General features: G+C 42.7%; 1 protein-coding gene across 2 annotated transcripts in view; it reads left to right on the top strand.

Moving 5' to 3' along the window:
- Positions 1 to 23,556, top strand: part of COP1 (COP1 E3 ubiquitin ligase) — a 177,742-nt gene that overhangs the window by 80,776 nt on the left and 73,410 nt on the right. For both annotated transcript variants that reach the window (XM_075833074.1, XM_075833072.1), the window contains 3 exons: positions 1,453 to 1,596; positions 16,976 to 17,084; positions 18,573 to 18,654. In XM_075833074.1, coding sequence (XP_075689189.1) covers positions 1,453 to 1,596; positions 16,976 to 17,084; positions 18,573 to 18,654 — 335 coding nt within the window. The remainder of the gene's footprint in view (positions 1 to 1,452; positions 1,597 to 16,975; positions 17,085 to 18,572; positions 18,655 to 23,556) is intronic.

Below are 23,556 nucleotides of genomic sequence, written 5' to 3'. Positions count from 1 at the left end.
AGGTACGCTTCTCTTCTTGCTGTTCATTACTTCCAGCAGATAAAAATCTGCCCTGGTCCATCACATGAACAGGATAGATTTTATTGTATCCCCCTAGAAGTAAACCATGAAAGCTCCTATTGAGTGACAGCAAGCATAGATCTTGAAAACCATGAGGAATTGCTACAGAAAGTTTATTGGAAAATTGGATACAGTGAACAAGCTTTATTTTCTTGAACCGGAATACCCCTTTAAGATCTCTTGTTTTACCGTCCCCAGGATACAAGTAGCGTCTGTGACTGTCTTTAATCTCACGAGAAGTTAAGGTGCTAACATGTTTGAGCTGTAATTACAGTAATTATTTTGTAGCAATTTTATTTTTCCATTGTTTGCAGCGATGGGTACTTTTTTTTTTTCTTGTATCAACAGAGTAACAAGCATGAAATGAAAGCTTAATATCCGTGGGTAGGCAGCGGTTTCCTTGTGATATATGTAGGTGGCTCTGTGTGTAATAATTAATGACCTGATAAGAAGAGGCTGTCTGAACGATTGTGTGTGTGTGTGTGCGCGCGTGTGTGTGTGTGTGTGCGTGTGTGTGTGTGTGTGTGCGTGCGCGCGCCACAAAACCGTGTGTATAGGAATAGATATAAGACGTGACTTCGAAATGTAGCATTAAATCAAATATCTTAAAGGAGAATGCGTATCCATCATTGCACATTTGCGTTATTTGCAACATAAAAACTAAATATCCAAATGGAATATTATTCGTATTGTAGATATATTGCCATGTATGTCCCAGTAATGACCGTCTGAGAGAAAAATATGAGATCACTGGTCGATCCTGAGAATTAAAGGTCCACAGTTCTGTTTCAGCGCTGCGTCTCCTTTCCAGTTTTCCCTGCAGAAATGCAGCACGGCCCCATTCACCGGAATGGAGCTGTATTGTGACCTGCATAGCGGGAGGCCAAGAACCACCCTGTGCTGCCGGCCAACAATTTGTTGAAAGCCCCATTACCAGCCATACATTTCTCCTACAATAGCTACTGCAAAAGAAAAAAGTAGCGTTACATGGTGGCCATTCAAATGAATAGCCACCCGGCTTGGGTTCGCCAGTCTGTTCCTAAGCAGGGCACCCCAATGACGTCCCTTCTATACATCTGAATGGGCTTGATGGTGCAGCAGGTGTGTGGATTTCTGTAAGCCCCATTCAGAAGAATGGAATAGTCGCAGAAATGTCTGCAACAAATCCGCCGTGTGTAAATTTACCCTAATTCGGCCTATAAAATGTAATTGTCTTTTGTGAGACAACCATCTCAATTAGTCGCATGTCATAAGTGACAGATCAATGGTCCATTGCATTTGTAGTCCCTGCATAAAGTACAGTAAAAAATAGTAGCACCGAGGATTGTCTTTTTTTTTTTTTCTTTGAGCCTGTGTTTATATATCAAATATGTATTTTCTCTTCTCTTGCAGCATAGAGTTTGACAGAGACTGTGATTACTTTGCAATCGCTGGTGTGACCAAGAAGATAAAGGTTTATGAGTATGGCACTGTTATCCAGGATGCTGTGGACATCCATTACCCGGAGAATGAAATGACCTGTAACTCGAAGATCAGGTGAGAAGTTACTTTATATTTGCAGTGTTAAAAAAAAGAAGAATAAAATAAACAAAGATCATCTAAAAGTCCTTTCTTTAGAGACAGTATATGTCTTCAATCAATGGGACCCCCTACATATCCTGAGAATCTGCTCCTCTTTCTCAATATGTGGGGGTTACTCTATTGAAATGAACTGGAGTTATGTAAGCCTGTGGATGAGGGGGCTGGAAGGTTTCCATAACCTCATTTATGTTACTCTACATGTGCAACACCTTCTCCAATGAGTATATGGGGGTACAGGGCTCATTCTCTGCATCAATGCAGGTTCCAGGTGTCAAGCCCCCAGCCACCACACTTTTATGACCTTTCTGGCTTCGAATACCTATTTGATAGGGTATGAAGATAATCAGCAGCTGAAACTGATTATTGCTGCGGGTTGGCATGCGGAATTTGCACCAATAAACATGCAGATATTGAAATCTGCATCGCGTCCGTTATTCTGTGCGGATTTATTCAGGGGCAGGTGAATGTGGGTATAAATATCCTATTCACATTCATTGCTGGCTCATTCTGCATTTATATAAATTATAATAAAGCCTATCATCTGACTTTTTTCACTTGTTTTCTTCGGGTCAGTTCACACGAAGTTTTTGGGCGCGGATTTTGATGCGGAAACGGTGTCGGAATCGGCACCAAAAACTGGCATAAACCGCCTCCCATTGAGTTTTCCGTTAGCCTTTCCGTTGAGGGGTTCTCCCGATGGAAACCTCAGACGGAACTCCTCAACAGAAAGCCAACGCTGATCTGAACAGGCCCTAAGTTAGCATGGGCAGAGTAAAGCCGAGTCTTGTTACGTGTGTCCCCTACAGGCTGGTGCCCCTGAGTGTCTGCATTGAGTTGTATTCAGAAAGATCTATCACAATTCACCCGATCTACTTTTCATATCCGTGATATACATGTCTGCTCCCGTCAGTGCTGTACTGAGCACTAATCTGCAGTGTGCCAGCTGTGTCCCCGAGCCCTGACTGCCTCCTCTGTACCAGCAATGTACTTGGAGCGATGCCATACACCAGCTGGATCACCCATTCTCTTCACCTGCTTCCTGAACAAATGTGTCCCCTGTCTCTTTCCAATCTCTTATTCACAGCAAGGTCCCCGGGGAAATACACTTCATTTTCATTTTGTGTAACATTCCTCCACCTCCTCTTATAGCCACAAGAGCACAGAAACATTCAGTATAAAATAGCATGGCCGTACGGATGGAAGAAACGATTCACTTTATAGTCCCTGAAAATATTAAAAACCTAACCTCCACTTTATACCTAAAAACGATGTTATGACTTCAATTAAGCACAATGTCCGATTCTCCCCGATTTCTTGTTCAACAGCGTTCAGAAAGATTAGATATTGTGTGGTGTTTGGTGGGGACCTTACACTATAGTGCTCCCTTTATAGAGGTGTTCCCTGCTTATTCATTTTACATCTGTACATGACTGATAGGTGCAGGTCCCATCTTTTACTTTTAGGACCCTCACATATCTAAAGAACAAGGGTTCCCGTGACCCCTGAATCATGTTGGCCACTAGAAGTGGGTCCCATGGACCCTCATAGTTAGAGAATGAGCCCTCGTTCTTCTGTGTATATTTAAAGCCACTCCTAGAAATGAATGGGAACTTTCTCCGCATCGGCAATAATCCTTTGAAAGCCTGTGTAATTCAGAGTTCATAAAACGAAAAATTCAAGATGTTATTGTGACATGGAAGGTGCACAAGGTTGTCACCGATTTATTTGTTTTCCACCACTCGCGAAATACATTCTAAGGGCTCGTCCACACGCTGCGGAATTGCCACGTTTTTTCTGACTGGAATTTTGGACTGCAAAAACACAGCAGAATACAGTAGCAGCAAAGTGGATGAGATTGAACAAATCTCCTCCACATGATGCGTTAAAATTCCGAACAGAAATTCACCTGCGGTGCGTATTTTTCGTACCGCAGCATGTCCATGCCTGCTGTGGAAAGTTTCCAGAATCGCTGCGTTTTTCAGAGGAGATGTCTCCATCTCCTAACATTGTGAAAAACGCAGCAATTCATTCCTGCATGAACCTCATCCCTGCTGTAGCTGCATTTCAAAAAGCTGAAACTGTTATTTTATGGTACTCTGCTTTCCTGTCTTGCTATATAGTCTAATGTTATCTCTAAGTTTTGTCAAAGTGTTTGATCGTCGTTAAGTTTTATGATCATCCAGACCTGCTAGTTTGTTTGTTTATCTCTGCAGAGCTTTTCACCTCATGTGTCTAGTTGATTTGATTAATAGCTGAACGAGCTTAATTAGGCCTAGATCTGAGCATCTACTCCCTATAAATTTAGATGTAGCATATGGGGAAGGCACTCGTGCAGGGGGGCACGACGGCAGAAGTCATCTCTGTCTAAGTGTCATACTGTCAAAGTGTCCTGGCAGTTATACATGGCAGTTATACATGGCAGTTATACATGGCAGTTATACATGGCAGTTATACATGGCAGTTATACATGGCAGTTGAACAGGGTCAGTGACAGGTAAGCTGCATTACCAAACCAGACAAACTAGCACACGCTCTAAATATTAGATTTCTAACTATCTGTAAACAAACATGTTTGCCACCGCTCTCATCATTATAGCTGCTCTTGGTTTTCAATCCTATCGCCCATTTAAGACTTGCCAAAAAACAGTCCACATCAGTCCTTCTCTCCTGGCCTCCCCCATGTACAGCTCCCATTCACTATTCACTTTCCTCAGTCAACTTAACCCATCTTATCCCACTGCCCAACATAAAAAACACTCACATAAATCACAGAACCATCTGCTGTCCCTCTCCATTCTCCTGCTATTAGCTGCAGGGGACATCTCTCCCAACCCTGGGCCTCCCTTTTCTTCTGCCAAGCTCAACCACTTACCTGCCACACATAGAAACCCTGCAAATCTTCTTGCCATTCCTTGTATGTCTTCTCCTGTCTCTTTTAACTGTGCTCTCTGGAACTCTCGGTCCGTGTGCAACAAGCTCACCTTTATTCATGACTTATTCCTTTCTAACTCTCTCAACCTCCTGGCTCTTACAGAAACATGGCTACACCTGTCTGACACTGCTTCCCCTGCTGCTCTATCTTATGGTGGTCTCCAGTTCTCTCATGCCCCCAGAACTGAGAACAGGCAGGGTGGAGGAGTAGGTATACTTCTTTCCCCACACTGCACTTTCCAGGTCATTCCCCCGGTCCCCTCACTCACATTTCCCTCTTTTGAAGTCCACACCCTCAGACTCTTTCACCCTTTTTCCCTCCGAGTGGCAGTTGTCTACCGCCCACCGGGCTCACCCCGCCAATTCCTGGATCATTTTGCTGCCTGGCTTCCACAATTTCTATCCTCTGAAACACCCACTCTCATCATGGGTGACTTCAACATCCCCATTGATAACCCAATCTCCTCATCTGCCTCCCAGTTTCTATCTTTAACCTCGTCCCTCGGTCTGTCACAACTTACTAACTCTCCTACACATGAAGACGGGCATTCACTTGACCTGGTCTTCTTCCGGCTCTGCTCAGTTTCTGACTTTATTAACTCTCCTCTCCCGCTTTCTGACCACAATCTTCTCTGCTTTACTATCAAATATTCTCTGCCTCCTCAGGTCATCCCTACGTATCAGACATACAGAAATCTACATGCCATTAACACTGTGAAACTCAGACAGTCTACAGTCCTCATTGTCCCCTATCTCTTCCCTCTCCTGTCCCAATCTGGCTGCCAAACTTTATAATAACACTCTCAAAAATGCATTGGATGAAGCAGCCCCCCCTACACTCCGAACCACCTGACAAAGACGACGACAACCCTGGCACACGCCTCAATCCCGCTTTCTTCAGCGGTGCTTGAGATGTGCCGAACGACTTTGGAGAAAATCGCATTTGGATGCAGATTTCCTCCATTACAAATTTATGCTCAAAACTTACAACTCTGCCCTTCACCGCGCCAAACAAGTCTACTTCACTTCTCTCATCTCCACACTATCTAACAATCCAAAACGCCTCTTTGATACTTTTCACTCCCTCCTTAGTCCTAAAGTGCAGACGCCAATCACAGATCTCAGTGCTGAAGACATGGCCACTTATTTTAAAGTTAAAATTGACAACATCCGGCATGATATTATCTCCCAGTCCCCTAGTAACATCGATCCCCTTCCCCCCCCCCGCACTCCCTCTTCTTCACTCTCAGCATTTGACCCAATAACTGAAGAAGAAGTCTCGAGGCTCCTCTCTTCTTCTCGTCCTACTACCTGCCCTAGTGATCCTGTCCCCTCACACCTCCTCCAGTCCCTCTCCCCAGCTGTCACTAGTCACCTCACTAAAATATTTAACCTCTCTCTTTCCTCTGGTATCTTTCCCTCCACTTTTAAACATGCCATTATAAACCCATTATTGAAAAAACCAACACTTGACCCATCCAGCGCTGCCAACTACCGACCAGTCTCTAATCTGCTCTTCATCTCCAAACTCCTGGAACGCTTGGTCTACTCTCGCCATATCCGCTATCTCTCTGCTAACTCCATTCTTGACCCCTTACAATCTGGTTTCCGCACTCTACACTCCACAGAAACTGCCCTTACTAAAGTCTCAAATGATCTCTTGGCGGCTAAATCGGACGGTAAATCCTCTCTCCTGATTCTTTTGGATCTCTCTGCAGCCTTTGACACTGTAGACCACAAACTCCTACTTAACATGCTCCACTCTATTGGCCTCAAGGACGCGGCTCTCTTGGTTTTCCTCCTATCTCTCTGACCGCTCATTCAGTGTTTCATTTGCTGGTTCCACCTCTTCCCCTTGATATGGGGTTCCTCAGGGATCAGTCCTAGGTCCGCTCCTCTTTTCTCTCTACACAGCTCCTATTGGACAACCCATCAGCAGATTTGGCTTCCAGTACCATCTCTACGCTGATGACACCCAATTATATACCTCTTCCCGTGACATCACCCCTGCTCTAATACAGAACACCAGTGATTGTCTGTCCGCTGTCTCTAACATCATGTCCTCTCTCTATCTGAATCTTTCTAAAACTGAGCTCCTTGTGTTCCCACCATCTACTAACCTCCCTAAACCTGATGTCTCCATCTCTGTGTGTGGCACTATCATCACTCCTAAGCAGCACGCCCGCTGTCTCGGGGTTATTTTTGACTCCGATCTTTCCTTTACTCCTCACATACAATCACTTTCACGCTCCTGTCATTTTCACCTCAAAAACATCTCCAGAATCCGCTCTTTTCTTACGGAGGAAACTGCCAAAACTCTCATTGTTGCTCTGATTCACTCTCGTCTTGACTACTGTAACTCATTACTAGTCGGTCTTCCCCTCACTAAACTCTCCCCTCTCCAATCTATCCTCAATGCAGCAGCCAGGCTCATCTTTATGACCAACCGCTACGCCAACGCCTCTAATCAGTGCCAGTCACTGCACTGGTTGCCCATCCCCTTCCGAATAAAATTCAAACTTATTACTCTCACCCACAAAGCTCTCCACAGTGCTGCACCTCCTTACATCTCCTCCCTCATCTCTGTCTACCACCCTACTAGGGCTCTACGTTCTGCCAACGACCTTAGATTAAAATCCTCCATAATCCGAACCTCCCACTACCGTCTCCAGGATTTCTCTCGTGCTGCACCAGTCCTCTGGAATGTGCTACCCCAGACAATCAGATTAATTCCCAATATCCACAGTTTTAAACGTGCCCTGAAAACACATCTATTTAGACAGGCCTATAACATTCCCTAATCTGACTCCTTTCCATGGCCCTCCTTTTAGATTAGTCATCAGAATAAGATTCCCTCACACTCCTTCTCTTCATGTCCGTCATACACGGATACTGGCTGGTGACCGGCTCATGCAGCTTTATGTTACCACCGCATGTGTATAAAAATGGCCGGACCATTGTACAGAACAAACGCTATTACACTTTGTGTCTCCCTTATGTCCTCATAAATTGTAAGCTCTTGCGAGCAGGGTCCTCACTCCCCAGGTTTGAATTGTAAATGAACTTTGTCACTATGTAATGTCTGATATTGTCGTTTCATGTTTCCCTCTAAATTGTAAAGTGCTGCGTAATATGTTGGCGCTATATAAATAAAGATTATTATTATTATTATTATTATTATTATTATTACAGCATTTCCTGCCGTAAAAAACGCAGGAAGTGGTGCGTTTTTGCCGCAGCGGAATGTCTGCATTTTTCAACGGAATTGCTGCAGAAATGTTCTGCAGCAATTCCATTGTGTGTGGACACTCACCTGTGACCGCCTTGTTTCTTGCCTGTCACGTGGTCACAGGGACAGCTAAAAAAGCTCTCAAGTGTGCGAACCCAGCAAACAGCAGCTTAGATCTGAGCTTTCTTAAATTTACTGTATGACAAAGGTGGAAGACTCAGGCTTAAAAGTAAAGGTTCACAACCGTTTCAAGTTTTTCATTGCTGGGGGTCCCCCCGGAAGTGGTACTGACCGCTTTAGGTTACATGCACGCGTTGTCTAATTTGATGAGGAAAATCTGCATCAAAACCGCAGATGAACGCAGGTAATTCCGCATATAAAATTTGCACCTAATATTTCGTTTTTGATGCGTGTTTAGGTGCCGAAACATTTTGATGCGGAAACAAGTGCAGATTTTATGCTGTGGATTTTGCTGCGTGTGTGTTATATATATTTATTAGATACAATCTGAGGCGGAAACGCAATATAAATGGGCATGCCGCGGATTTTATAATCCGCACCACAAGTCAATTTAGATACGGAAAAATTAGTATGAGATTACTTGGAATCTCAGTCACTTTGCTGGTACTGTATTACGCTGTGGATTTGCCGAAAGAAAATCTGCGCGACAAATCCACACATAATACGCATTGTGTGCATTTGGCCTTAAAGGCTATCTACCCCTTTTGAAATAAAAAAATAATTATATATATACACCATACCATACCATAGAACAAAATAACGGCACCAGGACTTCAGAGTAGAAGAAATGGGTGGATTTATTCACCTCAAGTGAGCGACGTTTCGGTTCGTCACAGAACCTTTCTCAAGCTTGAAATCCACCCTATTTCATCTACTCTGAAGTCCTGGTGCCGTTATTTTATTCTATGGTATATATAGAAGCTGAGGAACTGATTTCATCCCCTGATAGCGGCCACAAGGCCTAATATATAGGTACGTTCGAGTGCTGTGTTCATCTGTTTTTTAACTATATATATTCTAAACTAATTAGAAAATTGCAACAATTACACTAATAGACGTTTTTATATATTAAAAAAGAAACCGATTTCAAAGGTGTACATATCCTTTAAGCCTGAAGACCTAATTTCTCAAAATCACCAAAGAAATTTTGGGATGGCGCATAGACTTAAATGGGGACTGTAATGTGCATGTGCAATACAGTCTCATTAGGCTAGGGCTCCATGGCTACTTTTGGTCACGATATATAACCGAGCGCTACCTCTACTCAGTGCTTCAATATGAAGAAAGAAGTTACACAACAATAACAGGAATTCCAATTTAGAAAAAACTAGGGCTGCATGTCGTGGTAACAAGATTTTATATTGCATGATAACCGTATCCAAATAACCCCCAACATTAGTCAATGAGTGCCCTGTCCACAGGCACATGTCCTAAACTTTCAAAGCCAGAGGTAGACGTAAAGAAAGGTGGGTCCACAGACGACGCTCACTGCTCTGTGTTAGGGTATGTGCACACACACTAATTACGTCCGTAATTGACGGACGTATTTCGGCCGCAAGTCCCGGACCGAACACAGTGCAGGGAGCCGGGCTCCTACCATCATACTTATGTACGATGCTAGGAGTCCCTGCCTCGCTGCAGGACAACTGTCCCGTACTGTAATCATGTTTTCAGTACGGGACAGTTGTCCTGCAGCGAGGCAGGGACTCCTAGCATCGTACATAACTATGATGCTAGGAGCCCGGCTCCCTGCACTGTGTTCGGTCCGGGACTTGCGGCCGAAATACGTCCGTCAATTACGGACGTAATTAGTGTGTGTGCACATACCCTTACGGCCGGTTGGCAGGTCTCCCTGTGTTAACATGCTGCATCTCTTAACCTTGTCTGGCTTAATTAGAGGTCAGAGTGTAGGTGTCCACTGTGAATGTTGAGGATCTCCATTATTCTTCCAGCTCATCAAATCCATCAGTTCACTAGGAGACAAGACAGATGCTGCTGATACCTTATTAAAATGCTGGAAAGTGACCAAAAAATGTAGTGTACAAGATATTGAAGCGGTGCAAGATCTGAGAGGTCGTTCATTAACCGTGTTCTATCCGTGTTGGCCTTATAGCAGACACCTCAGTTTTATGCTTCATAGAATTGATTACAGGTATTATGTGTATATAGATGGAATGAGCCATAAATATGGTGCAGTACTTACTGCCTTATTAGACACCATGTAGGATTTCCTATGAATAGAAGTTTTTAAAAGAAAATCCTCAGCACATCCAAATTTAGAAAAATATAAAAAGAGATTTATTTTGACATAAAATAAAAGTCCATCGGACACAGGTGGGACGTGTTACTGCTAACGCGTTTCGAACGGAGTGTTCTTACTCATAGCATACCGTAACACAGAGGACATGTGTTTTAAAATCAAAGTTGACCAATCCTGTAACATTTGAGGTCAGAAAGGAACTACCACCTTTTGAGAAGCAAATGATGGGTTTCTTCCTATAAGCCTGTGCAATATTGCATGTTTTTTCATCTAACTAGTGTGAACTAGCTTCTATGTATAGGTGTGGCTGCCGCAAACCTGCAGCCTGATTAATTTGCTTCTCAAAAGGTGGTAGTTCCTTTCTGACTTCAAATGTTACAGGATTGGTCAACTTTGATTTTAAAACACATGTCCTAACTGTGTTACGGTATGCTATGAGTAAGAACACTCAGTTCGAAACGCGTTCGTAGTAACACGTCCCACCTGTGTCTGATGGACTTTTATTCTATGTCGAAATAAAGCTCTTTTTATATTTTTCTAAATTTGGATGTGCTGAAGATTTTCTTTCAAAAACTCTTCTATTTATTGGATCCTTACCTGCCTGCAAGCCCCCTTCTTCCGACTGCACTCCAACTGAGGAACTACAGATCACAGGACAACCTATTGGGTGAGCACACATGCAGCTTTCATTGGTGCTATTTGTTTTTGTAGGATTTCCTATGCCTTGGTGAATACAGTGGGTAGTATCATAGTACTGAGCCATAGGGACTCCGTGTGCCACCATGCAGGGTCCGTGTACAAAGCTCCGTGACTCGAGCAACTTGTGAAATAAGGTTATAGTGTGACTGGATCCGGACCAAACTAACACTGCCTGTAGGCTTCTCATAGGTTAACAGACTTGAATACTTCAGACTTTTCTGCTGTATTCTTGTATGTGAAAATTGCCGCTTCTACAGTTCACAACCTTTGGCGAACCTGAACTTTTAAGTGAAACGGTAAGAGATCTGCAGTATTTCTTTCACCTGGAATCTGAAGTTTTAAAGATACATTAATTTATATTTGAGTTTTACAGTTGTTACTTGGGCAGGGTTCACACGTTGTAGTAAAAATAGGTTTTTATTTTGCGAAAAATTTGGCAAAACCGTGCTTTTGCCACGGCAAAAAAAAATAAACGATGTTTTGACCCTGACGTGTAAACCCCCTGTTTCAGCCATAACATTAAAAACCACTGACCGGTGAAGTGAATAACACTGATTATCTTGTCACAATGGTACCTGTCAATTGTGTGGCTAGATGACTGGGTCTTGTGGGGTGTTCTCAGTGTACAGTGGTTAGTACCTACCAAAAATTATCCAACTAAGGACAACTGGTGAACAGTGTCGAGGGCACCCAAGTTTTATTAATGCATGTAGGGAAAGTAGGCCAGCCCATGTGGTCTGATCCCACAGAAGAGCTACTGTAGCACAAATTGCTGAAAAAGTTCATTTTGGCTTTGGTAGGAAGGCGTCAGAACACACAGACCATCGCAGCTTGATTCCTATGTGGTTGCATAGCTGCAGACCAGTCAGAGTTCCCATGCTGACCTCTGTTTACCGCCAAAAGCATCTACAATGGGCACGTGAGAATCAAAACTGGACCATGGAGCAATGGAAAAATGTGGCCCGTTCTCGTGACTCCTGTTTTCTTTGTCTTGATGTGGACAGCTTGCTGCGTGTGTGTCGCTTACCTGGGGAAGACAAGCCGGCGGAGGCCGTGTGATGCTCTGGGCAATGTTCTGCTGAGGAACCTTGGGTCCTGGCATTCATGTGGATGTTACTTTGACCTGTACCACCTACCTAAACATTGTTGCAGACCAAGTAAACCACTGGCAATGGCATCCCAATTGGTAGTGCCCTCTTGCAGTGTTGTTTTGGCGTCCAAATTCCCCAGATCTCAATTCGATAGAGCAATTATGGGATGTGCTGAAAAAAAGGATCCATGGCGGTCCCACCTTGCTGCTAATGTTTTGGTGCCAGATCCTACAGGACACCTTCAGAGGTCTTGTATAGGCCAGGCCTCCGCTTTTTTGGTGGCATGAGGGGACCTACACCATATTAGCCAGGTCATTTAGATGTTATGGCTGATCGGTGTATTTTGAAGCCGAACAATCAGATTGTAGAAGTTGTTTTTATCATTCCCGCTGGCTCTCGTCTTATTATTTTTCTTTATAAGAAGTGCATCTGTGCGCACAAGTGTAATTATGGAACTTGTTGTAGGTGGACAAACACTTGAGTGATGAAGCTATCCACTTGTCTGCACTACCTTGTATTTTGCCATGTGTTCCTCTTGTCCTTCATAATTACGCTCTTGACTGCACAAGTTTTTGAGTGGTTTTATTGACTTTAGTTACTTTTCAGCCATCACACTCCCCCCATCAAGTTTTCCTGCAGTGTATCTGCAATGTCTGTTATTCTTATTAAAGTGACCATCTGAGAAAAAGCTGAAAATGTTGCTACCACCCCCAAAGTTATACTTACTTAGTCCTCACCGTTCCAAAGAGCCATGTGCCACTTCGTATGGGTGTGTTGTCCACCATGGCTGCCTGTTCAGATCCCGAATGACGCTTGCCATAATCCACCCAGAAATTTGTTAAGGAAATCTGTGCTTGGGAAAGGAACTCTCCCCTATGTTAAATCTATCACTGCATGCTTGATAAAGGCTTAATAGAAGCCGAAACGGTGCACCCTGGAATAAACCACGGGTTATTTATCCTTACCATAAAAGTGCTGCCTACCTTCTTTTCTTCTACCTCTCGTGTCTATGTTAGTAAATACTTGTAATCTCCATGAAATAACAATTTTGCAACATATTTTCTTAGAACTCTGTGTAGTACCATTCCTCTGTTATTCCTCCAAGAAATGTATAAATGGATTGACAACTTGGTGTTACAATTCCCCTTGTCAGAGGGGCGTGTCCCTACAGTCTCACTCTGTCAGCACTGATTGGACAGTGTCAGTCTGTATAGGGACACACCCCCAACAAGGTAACACCCAGTGGTCCATTTATTAAAATGTTTTTAGGAGGAATAACAGAGGAACCGCACAACGTAGACTACTAAGAAAAGATTCCCAAGAATTGTTTCATGTGGAATACAAGAATTTACTAAAACAGAACTGTCAGGAGAGGTGACCGGTCTTCTTAAACATCGAGACTTTTTACCCAATTTTAACTTGAATGAAAGTCGACCGTGAAAAAAATAATTTTATAGTCACAAAGACATCAAACTTTCACGGTCACCCTGTTATATATACACTACCAACTAGCCTTGTACATTACTATAGTCTGTCATATGCTGATCACCTGAACCATGTACATATCAATGTAAACTATAGAGTCAAATAGCAAGCTGGAGCCGGTCCTGGGGGTTAAGGAGGTCTCCTGGATAACATTAAGCATTCGGATAAGTCAACGTGTACTGTATATTATTTTCTTGCAGGAAAATATTGGTGCCATTGCATGAGCACCCGCTCACTGGGGAATCCCTGAAAATAGGGCAAGAGCCTTATTACTGTGTGTGGACGTCATTATGGAACCAGGTGATGTCCCTCTGGGGAATGTCAGACTGCGATACCAACGTGTTTACTGTAACCGGCTTATTACACCTTGTAAAATAGATCCAAAAAGCTGAATAGTTGTAGAAAATGTCGAATCGCTGCTACTTAAAATTTATTTTCAATGTAAAAGTTCCAAACAAGAAAAAAATAACTTTTTATTTTGCCAGAAATCTCCTTTTTTTTATGTCTTGCATACTGGGCGCCGGGAGCATGCAGCATTCAGCTGGGCGCCGGGAGCATGCAGCATTCAGCTGGGCGCCGGGAGCATGCAGCATTCAGCTGGGCGCCGGGAGCATGCAGCATTCAGCTGGGCGCCGGGAGCATGCAGCATTCAGCTGGGCGCCGGGAGCATGCAGCATTCAGCTGGGCGCCGGGAGCATGCAGCATTCAGCTGGGCGCCGGGAGCATGCAGCATTCAGCTGGGCGCCGGGAGCATGCAGCATTCAGCTGGGCGCCGGGAGCATGCAGCATTCAGCTGGGCGCCTCTCACTCCCTAAACTACAGAGGATTGATGTGTGGAAGCGTGAAACTGTACACAATACAAGCGACTGATAACTCATTTGTCTGTTTTAGAAACTGAAATGCAGAAATGTTCCTTTTCACAGTGGCAGTTCCCTTGACTTTGTACTCGGCTGGTTATAAAGCGCTGCCTGGAGTGAGACGTCTGACTACTTTGTGTGTTGAAATTTCTGGCTTTCGAAGATGTTAGACCACATATCAAGGGTCGTCGGATGGCACTAAATCTTAGTGCCGTGATCATTATTACCGATTCCAACCATAAAATTTTAATCCTGCTACTTGAATCAAAACCTCCGCACATCCCGACCATCGCCTCCAGTGGTGTCGCTTAATTTTTCATTCTTAATTGAATATTTTAAAATCCAGTAAATTGCTGCTGTTTTTGTGTTCAGCTTAAAAACAAAGGGTCCCCTCGAGAGTAGGGAGAACATTTATTATGTGACGCTTCCTTCAATGTATATTTTATATGAATAGATTTTCTGTTTTGCCTATTTTATTTTTTGGTACACAAAGTTTTAATGTAAATTTTTTTTGGGGGGTCGGGGGGATTTCAAGTAAGTATCCATACCTCTTTATTTCAATGTATTATTACTAGGACTTAATAGAGAATTATAGGTGGCAGCCCTGGGGGTCTTTGCTAGGTAAGGATTGCCTAGCAGGGGGCACAGATGAGTTGACCAAGAAAGCCCTATCCTTTGTTGACACCCATAAGTGCTGTGGTCACTATTGATAACGGCATCTGAGAGGTTAAATGGACATGATCAGAGTTATATCTGATACCGCCGGGATGTCGGCTGTCCGTTACAGCCATCTCCCTTGGATGATTCTTCTGGCACAACTCCTGTGCTGCACTGTACATGTATGCGGCCCTAGAGGAAAGGGGTTAAAAAGAGTAATTGGAGGGCAAGACCTTTTAGATGTAGCTGCTTGGTGTTTGTGCCCTTTGCTTGCTGAGTTATGGTATAGGTATACAGTATGGTGTAGGTTTACTAGCTGTCTGTAATACGTCACAAATTTAAACGCTTGGCGCCTCTAGAATTTGAGCTTACGCTTTGTTATAATTGAGCCTAAAATCTTCTCTTTCACGTGATAGATGTAACTGTCCCCTCTACTCCTGTACAGTCTACCATTGGCCTCAGGGATACAGGGATCTTTGTGTTATCACCCTCTAACCAATGAGAGAGGATATGTGCTGTCTGGTACTCTGGTGTTTACTGGCATCTGGATCGTCCAGATCTGGTGATTTGTGAAGATCTGTACATGAAGACATTGATATAAGTGGCATGTATGAACTCTGCCCATCCTTAACTTTTATTTTTAGGAGTTTATGTGCATCTCCAGTTCTTCTTGCCACAATTTTAGCCACAAAAATAACTTTTTATGCTTTTTTAACACATTCCGCTATGTTGCAAAATTGCATGAAGGCGCCCATGAGTATAAAGTGCTAGGTGTCATTATTTTTTTTTAAATTCTCATTTTTATTAAAGTTTACAAAACATAAAATATACGTAATGATATAAGTCAAGAGGAGCAATATAATCCTCCGTCAAATGCAAGAGTATACAACAAGTCCTGTTATACCATTATGGAAATAACAACAAATTCTATCTCATTCTTTCAACCTCCCCACCCACGTCACCACCTGTAAAATACATCAATGTAATCATACCAAGGAAATAGGTGCTGGTAGGGCTGGGCGAATATGACCTAAATTACGATTTAATGAACGATTATTTAGGCCACACCCCTCTTTGCATACCACGCCCCCTATTTGCATGCTTCGCCACTGAATTAATATTTATCCCCTGAGCCTGTTGTATACTACTGTATATAATATACCCCCTGACACCTCCCCCACACAGTATAATGCCTCATAGCTGCCCCCATGCTGTATGATGCCAATATAACTGCCCCCACACAGCCCCGATAGTGCCTGATAAAAATAATAGTGGGTGTAATGTATTTTTTATTTTTATTTTTTTTCATTTTATAAATCGGGTTTTATTTGTGTGTGTGTGAAAATTGTTGCGGCAGAGAAAAGGTTAAAAAAGGACTTTTAAGCTCTCCTGACATCTCTCATTCCTCTCTTACTCTTCCTGGAAACGTATGACTAAAATGTCAACTAGGTGACAAGGGACACGCCAGTTTCCTACAAATGCAAGCGATCATAGCTCTGTATAGGAAGGCGTTAATCAAAATACTGAACATTTTACTGTACTCTCAAAGACCTTCTTTTTTCCCCATTTTCCTCTGGTAAATTGTCTTCAATTTCCCGTTAAGATGCGCATTATCGGTGATTTTATACAGACATCACCATCTACACTGCATTGGCCAGATCTGCTTCTCATCCTTTAATTCAATCAAGTGTAATACAGCAGATATACAAGCATCCATGCTAAAAGATTTCCCTCTTAAGATTCTTCACACCGAGGGGAGAAATGCAATATTCTCCGATTTAAATGAATCCAGACGTACAACAAGACACTCCAGTCGGTAGGGAATGCGGCAGTTTACCAGACACCCCCCCCCCCCCGTATCCCCTTAAGAAACCAATTATCTTATAATAAACTAAACCCCTGTGACAGCCTTCAGCGTAGAAATATCTTTCCACTCAGGAGTGAATGTGATGCCGTCAGGTGTTTGGTTCGGCCCCATGCTGAAAGGGCCCACGGGGTCTTGAATGAGTCAGGTTCGGAGTCCACCCCCGTTGATATGACACGGCAGCGCTGACTGAATCCTCCCGTTTCTCTGATTCTTTTGCTGTATTTTTATCTTTTGCAGCTGTATAAGCTGGAGCAGTTACCACAAGAACCTTCTGGCCAGCAGCGATTACGAAGGGACGGTGATTCTCTGGGATGGTTTTACAGGGCAAAGATCCAAAGTATACCAGGTAATGTTAAACACGCTGGCTGTCGGCAAATTTCAATGTCTCCTTTTTGTCTCTAGTGTACGCGGCGTCTGCTCCGCTTACAGTATGATATTGTCACGCCGCCGCTCCAGTGCTGCCGCTTTATAGCTGCCATTCTGTTATTTAGACCCCTGAGGAGAAAATCTCCTGCGTGCTGTGGTATTTGGGTTTTTGTTTTACCTGCATATTTCCACTGGTGATTATTTTTGTTTTTTTTTCTGTTCTTTGTACTTCAATATAAAAGAAATGCAAAGTCAGAACTGTTGGTGGTAAAGAACCCTGTGCAGGCAGAACAAAAAGTTTTCTTTTGTTTATTTCCTGCTTTCACTCGTGATTTAATTCTATAAATTAGATGGACTGCAAATAGAGACATTCGCATATACAGGTGTAGTAGAGGGGAGTTTGTAATTTGGGGCTTATTTATCAAAACAAACTATAAAAATGGTGTGTTTGCCCATAGTAACCAATCACCATTCAGCAAAAAGAGGAGTACACGGCGGGCCGCAATTTAGGCTCCAGACACTTTTAACATCTATTTTTGACAGTAAAGTTTTGCACAAAAGGTTACGTGGCTTAGAGGGGTAAAATGTGCCAAATTTTCTTACATCGCGCTCCATTTCTTGGACTCATAGACATAGGAAAAGTAGGCCAGAAAGTGTCTAACACGTCTACCAAATTTATCATGCCTCACGCAACATTTTTTATAAATTTGGTGAATTTTGTGCCAATTTCTCCTTCATGTAAAATGATAAATTATACGACATTAATGATCAATTTCCCTGCACTGTGTTAAGACTTTAAGGAAAGGAATTGTACATAGCAATCAGGTTCCAACTTTTATTTATTTTAATAATCCTCTAAAAAATGAGATCTGGAATCTGGTAGCTATGGGGAACTCCTCCGCTTATTTCCTTACCGTAGTACTGATAGCATTGTTGTGTTATCTGGGGTGTAACGTAGGACTCGGGGGTAAAGCTACTAAACGGCCATATACTAGTAAAACAAAAGCTCCAGCAGCAGGTGTTGTTTGGTAACTGTTCTTTGCACTTTTCGGTTTTATTATGGCGGCCATTTTTGCAAAAACAGAAAGTGCAGACATATTGGGTGGCGCTTTTAAATGAGCTTCTCAGAAACCTGAAGATCAGCTGTTATTTTATCTGTAGGTTCAATCAATAACAAAGTGACCGTCCTATAATCTACTGAGAAGCAAAGTCAAAACTGACAAACAATATGGCTGCACTGCCTGTTGTCACTTGTTTTTGTTGTAAGGTTATGGGGGCAAATCCTCTTTAACTCCATTCTCACAAATTTAGCTCTGCTACATCTGTAGTATATTAGAAATATTGAAATGAGTGTGATCTATTCACATGGTGTACGCTCTCCCTGTACATCGCCTTGTATAGAGTTTGTGTTGTGCTCATTGTGGTGCTTGTCATCTTTTACAACTTTGCTTCTCAACTTGAAAAACAGGAACATGAAAAGAGGTGTTGGAGTGTGGATTTTAACCTCATGGACCCCAAACTTCTGGCGTCCGGCTCTGATGATGCCAAAGGTATGTCATTGGTTTGCTTTTAATTCTCAGTAAATGGAGATGAATGATACATACAGACCTTTAAATAAGCAGGACTGAATATTATTATAGGTTTATCTGAAATACCAATGCAAATGAGGATACTCCCCACTCATGAAAGCTCCACAACTGGATTGGCTTGGTAAACGTCTGCAGGGCTGAAATTTGGATCTCACTTGGGGCTACTTAAACAATTAATGACTAAGCATGAAGGGATATTCCCATCTCAGACATTTATCACCTATCCACAGGATATGCCATTAAATGTCAGATCGATGCTGGTCCCTCATCTGGGACCCACACCTATATAGAACGGGGCCCCTGACCCCAGTCCTTCCTTCTATCTCTGGGCTTCAGGCACTAAGTTATAAAGTGGCCAGAAGTACAGAAACAGCCGAGTTTGCTGTGCTACACTGTTTCTGTAACTCTCATAGACATGAAAGGGAGTTCCGAAAAAAAGGTTAGTAGAACAAGCTATGCTAGTTCACTTCTATGAGACTTCCGGAAACAGCATAGCAAAACACACTAAACTGTTTCCGGAAATCCCAACCACCTGGTAACTAAATGGCCGGAGTCCAATAACAGAAGTTAGGACGGGGGTCAATGGACTCCGTTTTAGTGATCGATGTGGATCCCACTTCTGGCACCCGCACCTATCGTATTTATGGCATATCCTGTGGAATCGGCCAAGATCGGAATACCCCTTTAAGGAGTTTTTTCACCCAAAACATAAAAATAGCCGTATATAAGTAAATCATTTGAAACAATAGGCAACGCTCGGTCATTTTATATTTGTTTTAACTATAGAGGAATTACAGTTTTTGTATTTAGTTGTTGCGTCCGTTTTTGCAAAAAGAAGTGCAGACCTATTGGTTGTCACCTGTCAATTAGGGTGTGTTCACACTGCTGTGCTCCTGGCACACATGCTGTACCTTTCAGTGGGGCCCCATTTACCCAAGTGATGCCAAAATAATGTCCTTTGGGCTTTTAAACGTCAGTTTTCCTTTTTTACAACTGTATGATATAGTGTATTCAACTACTCTATTCCATACAGAGACATTCTGTAAAAGAAAACTGCGCAATTTCTGTTTTTTTGAACATGGGTACTCTAGAGGGGCACAGAGGCCTTTTAGGAGCCTTCATCGCAGATCCAGCCAAAAATACCGGAAAAATAAGCGCTATTTTTTCCAATAAAACGACGTACACCCTGGTGGTATCTGGACACAACCCATTAAAGTCAGTGGGTTTTGTCAGGCGGTGTACGTGTCCGTCATGCAATGGCTCTGGCACTTCTGTTTTGTTTTTTGTTCTTCTGTTCCCATAATGCAACAGAAGAACGGGACAAAAAAATGCAGATGTGAACCCAGCCTTACTTCATTGCTTGAACATACGGACAACGCAGTAAGGTGCTGAGAAGCTAATTCAAACGTTTAAACCAATATGGCCGCACTTCCGGTTGTCTTCTAAATATAAAAGAGTCATAAAACAATTTAACATAAAGTAGTCGATCCATTAACAAGAAATGGGCTATTGAATTGGCACCGTTGCTCTTCCAGACATCTGCCCGCTTATTTCTAGATTCTGAAGAGGTAGAAATAAAAAATGACCTCGCTGTTTTATTCATGATCGTTAAATTATGCAGAAATGCTTATTTTTCATGCTGTATTCAATATAGAAATGCCAATGTTATTGACGGGTCCATTTAGTTCATGCCATAGTAAGGGCAGACTCATGTGTTTTTTTTCTTGTGTCTTTTTAATGGATGGTCTACTTAATCTACTGCATGGCATGTATTAATAAGGCAGTGCTGAGAAAATCTATACTCCCAGTACTGATGGGCCAGCGGTCTGTTGTACCTAGTCAATGGGGAAGTGTTCTGTGGTGAAGTTTAACAAGCCTGCGAGTAATGAGGCAGACGAAGCGCGCCTGGCCCGTCAGTCTCATGTACTGTTATAATGTAGCTTCACTTATGAAGACCCTGTTCTAGTACTTTATATTAGGCAATTGCACATAAAACAATTCCCTCATCTACTTATAATAGTTAAGGTCTTATTGAGTTGTCGCATCTAGGAGTCCGATGATGTCCAATTCTTAAAGGGGTTATCTCATCGCAGACAGCTCTTTTATTATAGGAGCCGCCCTTAAACCTTGTTCACACACATTTTGCATATATTTTTTTAAGCCAAAACCAGGAATGGAGCCCAAAACAAGAAAAGTATAAAGGAAGGACTTAAGTGTCTCCTCTCCTGCATCCAATTCTGGTTTTGGCATTTAAAAATGCATGCAAAATCTGCATCAAATCTGCACTGCATGAACAAGGCCTTATTCACCAGTTTGTCGAGGATCAAGCTCCTTACACCAGCGGCAAAAGCTGATTTTTGCTGGGGAGGCACGGCTGCTACTGGGGGAAAGGAGTATTACATGGCAGCCATTCAAGTCCATTAGAGCCAGAGCTGCTGCTTGTTAGTGTCTCTCTACTCTTAAAGAGGGGGTTTCACACAGGGGACCCCTCCCCACCTTCCTGTCATCTATATTCCTTCCATATGCCCTGGATAGGGGTTGCCCTGGTGGATCACCCCAAAAATTTTCTATTTCTGTTATCAGGACAAAGTTAAAAATCCAAAACAACATAGAGTCCCTGTGGGGGGGGGGGGGGGGAAAGACCATTACAAAAATCCTTCCAGGATCCCTTCACAGAACAGCCTTGCAGTGAGTGGCATAGACACATAGACATACTCCATCATTCACTCCCTAAAAGACACCGTTTCCAACACTAGGGCGGAGAGGAATTGTTATATATGCAATTACCTTACATATGAAGTACTAGTTTATCTTTTACCAGAATTGCGACCTGTTGTGTTTTATCCAGATTCTAGGCGTTTATTATAAAGTGCGTACAAGCCAGAAAGTTTTCTTTAAAAATGTAAAAACGTATTTACTGGCAAATTTGCTCAATTTAAAAGAAAGTAGCTTCTTCTTCTAATTGCTTCTCTCAAACCTTCCACTGAGTAAAATGCTTTTGTCTGCTGGTTTAAATAATAAACCGTCTCTGTTTGCTGAGCTGGCGACTTCCTGACCTGATCCGTCTAGTGGACTTAATTTTTCGGCCCACTGTTCTATTTACATGTGGAGTGAGAAGTCATTAGAGCCAGTGGTGCATATTACAGCTGCTACCGTTCCCGTTGAGGGGCACCTCTCCTGCCCGCATCTGCCACCCGGACTCGTCTGCTTAATCGGTTTTGATTGGTGAGACACCACTGTATTGGTCGCAATTACATCTCCATGGCAGCCTTTCCTCTCCCATCAACATCAGCTCTCTCTGCCCTGACAGACCTCTTTCTGTGGCTCTGGGTGACATGTTTTGCGAAGTGTTTTAGAAAGAAATGGCTACTGCTTTAGAAAATCAAGGAGGCCAGGCCAGCAGGATCGCTAGCACATGATCTATTCATGAATTCATTTCTAAATCAAAAACATGAGTTGACTTTATAAAGCAGCTACTAATAAGTTTAATAATAGGTGTAAGATGGAGCTTCACATCAGACGTGTAAAGGGGTTGTCTGATATGAATGATCTCTTTTTGTTAGAATGGTTTCCTAATGATGAGCTGATCGCTGGGACCCCGGTCATTAGTCGTCATTTGAAACTTTGAAATTTATTTGCTATCAATGTAATGCATTAATGTGCCAGCTCCCCCTGAGCAGTGTTTCTCAACCTTTTCAAGCCAAGTACCCCCTTGTGACCAGAAGTTGCATCCTAGTACTCCCAAGGAAGCGATCCGTTATAAGGGTCTGCTCACGCTACTGTCCGACGCCTCTTTCACAGAAAGGCACAACATGCAGCGCTATTCATTCTATCAAAATGACGGAACTCATTCATGATTTTGGAGCAAAGAAGTTTTTCTTTAAAGTGTAGCTAAACGTTTGACAAACTTCTGACATGTCATAGTGACATGTCAGAAGTTTGGATTGGTGGGGGTCCGAGCACTGAGACTCCACCAATCGCTAGAACGAAGCAGCTGAAGCACTCTTGTGAGCGCTCAGCCGCTTCGTGTCTGTTCGGCTTTTTCTGGAAATAAATGTATCGTGTACGGACTCAATAGAAAGTCTATGAGCCCGTACACTGATACATCGGCTCTCCGGAAAAAGCCGAACAGACACGAAGCGTTTCAGCTGCTTCATTCTAGCGATTGGTGGAGTCTCAGTGCTCGGACCCCCACCAATCCAAACTTCGGACCTGTTACTATGACATGTCAGAAGTTTTTCAAAGGTTTAGCTACGCTTAAGTCCCACCTATTTTTATAGGACATACCCCCAACTGACCGCAACTCAATTGCAAATAATGTGTGTGTGTGTATGTATATATATATATATATATATATATATGTGTGTGTGTATATGTGTATATATATATATATATATATACACACACACACACTACAGTTCAAAAGTTTGGGGTCACCCAGACAATTTTGTGTTTTCCATGAAAACTCACACTTATATTTATCAAATGAGTTGCAAAATGACTAGAAAATATAGTCAAGACATTGACAAGGTTAGAAATAATGATTTTTATTTGAAATAATAATTTTCTCCTTCAAACTTTGCTTTGGTCTTGGAATGCTCCATTTGCAGCAATTACAGCATTGCAGACCTTTGGCATTCTAGCTGTTAATTTGCTGAGGTAATCGGGAGAAATTTCACCCCATGCTTCCAGAAGCCCCTCCCACAAGTTTGATTGGCTTGATGGGCACTTCTTGCGTACCATACGGTCAAGCTGCTCCCACAACAGCTCTATGGGGTTGAGATCTGGTGACTGCGCTGGCCACTCCATTACAGATAGAATACCAGCTGCCTGCTTCTTCCCTAAATAGTTCTTGCATAATTT

The sequence above is a fragment of the Rhinoderma darwinii genome, chromosome 7 (genome assembly GCF_050947455.1).
Source record: "Rhinoderma darwinii isolate aRhiDar2 chromosome 7, aRhiDar2.hap1, whole genome shotgun sequence".
Lineage (NCBI taxonomy): Eukaryota > Metazoa > Chordata > Amphibia > Anura > Rhinodermatidae > Rhinoderma > Rhinoderma darwinii.
This window is presented reverse-complemented; position numbering and strand designations above follow the sequence as displayed.